The 2,134-nt window shown below is 53.3% G+C and overlaps 1 protein-coding gene across 1 annotated transcript in view; it reads left to right on the top strand.

Moving 5' to 3' along the window:
• Window positions 1-2,134, top strand: part of ARHGEF10L (Rho guanine nucleotide exchange factor 10 like) — a 35,843-nt gene that overhangs the window by 14,157 nt on the left and 19,552 nt on the right. The window contains exons 3-5 of the mRNA XM_018573204.1: window positions 74-183; window positions 822-899; window positions 1,193-1,372. Coding sequence (XP_018428706.1) covers window positions 74-183; window positions 822-899; window positions 1,193-1,372 — 368 coding nt within the window. The remainder of the gene's footprint in view (window positions 1-73; window positions 184-821; window positions 900-1,192; window positions 1,373-2,134) is intronic.

The following is a 2,134-nucleotide window of genomic DNA, read 5'->3' as shown; positions in this document are numbered from 1 at the left end:
GGAAGGGGGGTGCAAGGGGGGGGAGGGGCGAGGACCGCTCTCCATCCTTGTTCTAACATTCCTTGTCTTTTAGGGGACTCGGAGGAGGAAGAGATGGGATTCCTGGAAGTCAGCGGGCTGGACCTGGAGCTGAACCCCCCATCTGAGCTTGGGCCGATGCCGGAGGGGCTCAGTGCCCAGCAGGTGTGTACGGGGTCACTGCTACAAAAACGGAACTCGTCGTCGGCCTTCGGCCATGCCAGGTTTTGGGGTTGGACGGGATCCTCTGCCGGGTCTGTTGTATGAATGTCCAGGTTTATTTATCACCGGCTGTGTCCCCATTGGGTGAATTTACCTTCCGTTCCTGTGTGGTCACTGGTGGCAAATGTACCCAGTAAGGACCCCAGTGGGAGGGGGTGACCAGTCTACACCCTCCCCAGCCAATTGGAGAGATCCCAGATATCAGAGGAGTCCCCCGCAGCCTGCCGTCCTGCATGAAGGGGCACTACAACCAGAGTACCGACCCCCGGCATATATAGGGGAGGACCATGGTCTCCGTTATTGAAAGTGATGAGAAAATCCAACACGAGTTGTCACCAGAACAGGAACAGAGGGGAAATCTTCCAATGGGGACACTAGTTCCGGTGACACTTGTCCTAAGAGTGGTGTTCCCTCACTTTGGAGACAGATACTTTCACTTCCTATTGTGTCTACAGAGCTTCTCTGGGCAGCCAATCAGCACTGACCCTTCCAGGAGCTGATTGGACGAAGCTGAAGTGTGGGCGGATCCCCGGGGGTTGCTACTTTGTCTAATTTTTTTTTAAAAAACTGTGTTTTTGCAGGTGCTGCGGCGTCACATTCTGACCTCCATCGTGCACAGCGAGCGCAGCTACGTGGAGTCCCTTAAGCGCGTCCTGCAGGTAGGTGTCACCCACATGGAGGGAGGGGGGAGGGGGGGGGATGAATGGCTATCATTCCGGATGTTTCGATGATGGTTTATTGGCCAATCACAGGACTAGAACCTCAGTCTGGGTGCGCCCCCAATGGGGGGAGAGTTACTACTTCTTCCTGCGTGGTTGCCAGAACAGGAAGTGAGTAGAATCTCCCGAACGGGGACACGCAGAGGTCAATGACAGCGGGGTCAGCAATGGCGGCTCCTCCAGAAGTCTCATTATTTGGTTGGCGTTTTCTCTCATCCTGTCGCCTCTTCCAGGACTACCGCTACCCCCTGCTGGAGATGGAGCCCAAACTTCTGAGCGCCCGCAAGTGCCAGGTGGTCTTCTCGCGGGTGAAGGAGATCCTGCACTGCCATTCGGTCTTCCAGATAGCGTTGGCCTCGCGGGTGGCGGAGTGGGACGCCACGGAGAAGATCGGAGACCTCTTCGTGGCCTCGGTAAGTGCCGTACAAAATGTCGGGGGGACAATCTAGTGGGGGCTCTCACTGAGGGTGTCCCCAAAAGATATGACCTTTAGAAGCCGCACGTGGGGGACACGGGATTTCACGATTGTGTAACGCTGGAAAGAGGAAGCGTCCGAGGATCTAAAATAAAATATTCATGTTAGTTTGTTGCTGACTCTGTACAGAGACTGATGTGACTGGCTCAGTGATCTCTGTACAGCGCTGCGGTATAGGTCAGAGCTATATCCATGTATAATAAGGAGAAGTGTTGGGTCTGTAGAAGTGGATTTGATGCGTGTCTCCTCTTCTCTGATCGCAGTTCTCCAAGTCGATGGTGTTGGATGTGTACAGCGAATACGTCAATAACTTCACAAACGCCATGAACCTGATCAAGAAGGCCTGCCTGACCAAACCCGCCTTCCTGGAGTTCCTGAGGGTGAGATGAGGGGCTCGGGAGGATAGAGGGATGATGGTGAAGATGATGGGTCTATGATGGATTGATGACGATGATTGATGGATGAATGGATAATGATAGATGATGGTGATTGATGATGGATGGAATGGTGGATGGATGATGGGTCTATGATGGGTCTATGATGGGTCTATGATGGGTCTATGATGGGGAAGATGATGGGGAAGATGATGGGGAAGATGATGGGGAAGATGATGGGTGGATGATGGTGAAGAATCTTCACCATCATCCACCCATCATCCACCCATCATCCACCCATCTTCACCATCATCCACCCATCATCT

The sequence above is a fragment of the Nanorana parkeri genome, unplaced genomic scaffold, assembly GCF_000935625.1.
Source record: "Nanorana parkeri isolate BGI_ZX_2015 unplaced genomic scaffold, ASM93562v1 scaffold2271, whole genome shotgun sequence".
NCBI classification, from domain to species: domain Eukaryota; kingdom Metazoa; phylum Chordata; class Amphibia; order Anura; family Dicroglossidae; genus Nanorana; species Nanorana parkeri.
The sequence above is the reverse complement of the archived record's forward strand: the minus strand, read 5'-3'. Positions and strand labels throughout refer to the sequence as shown.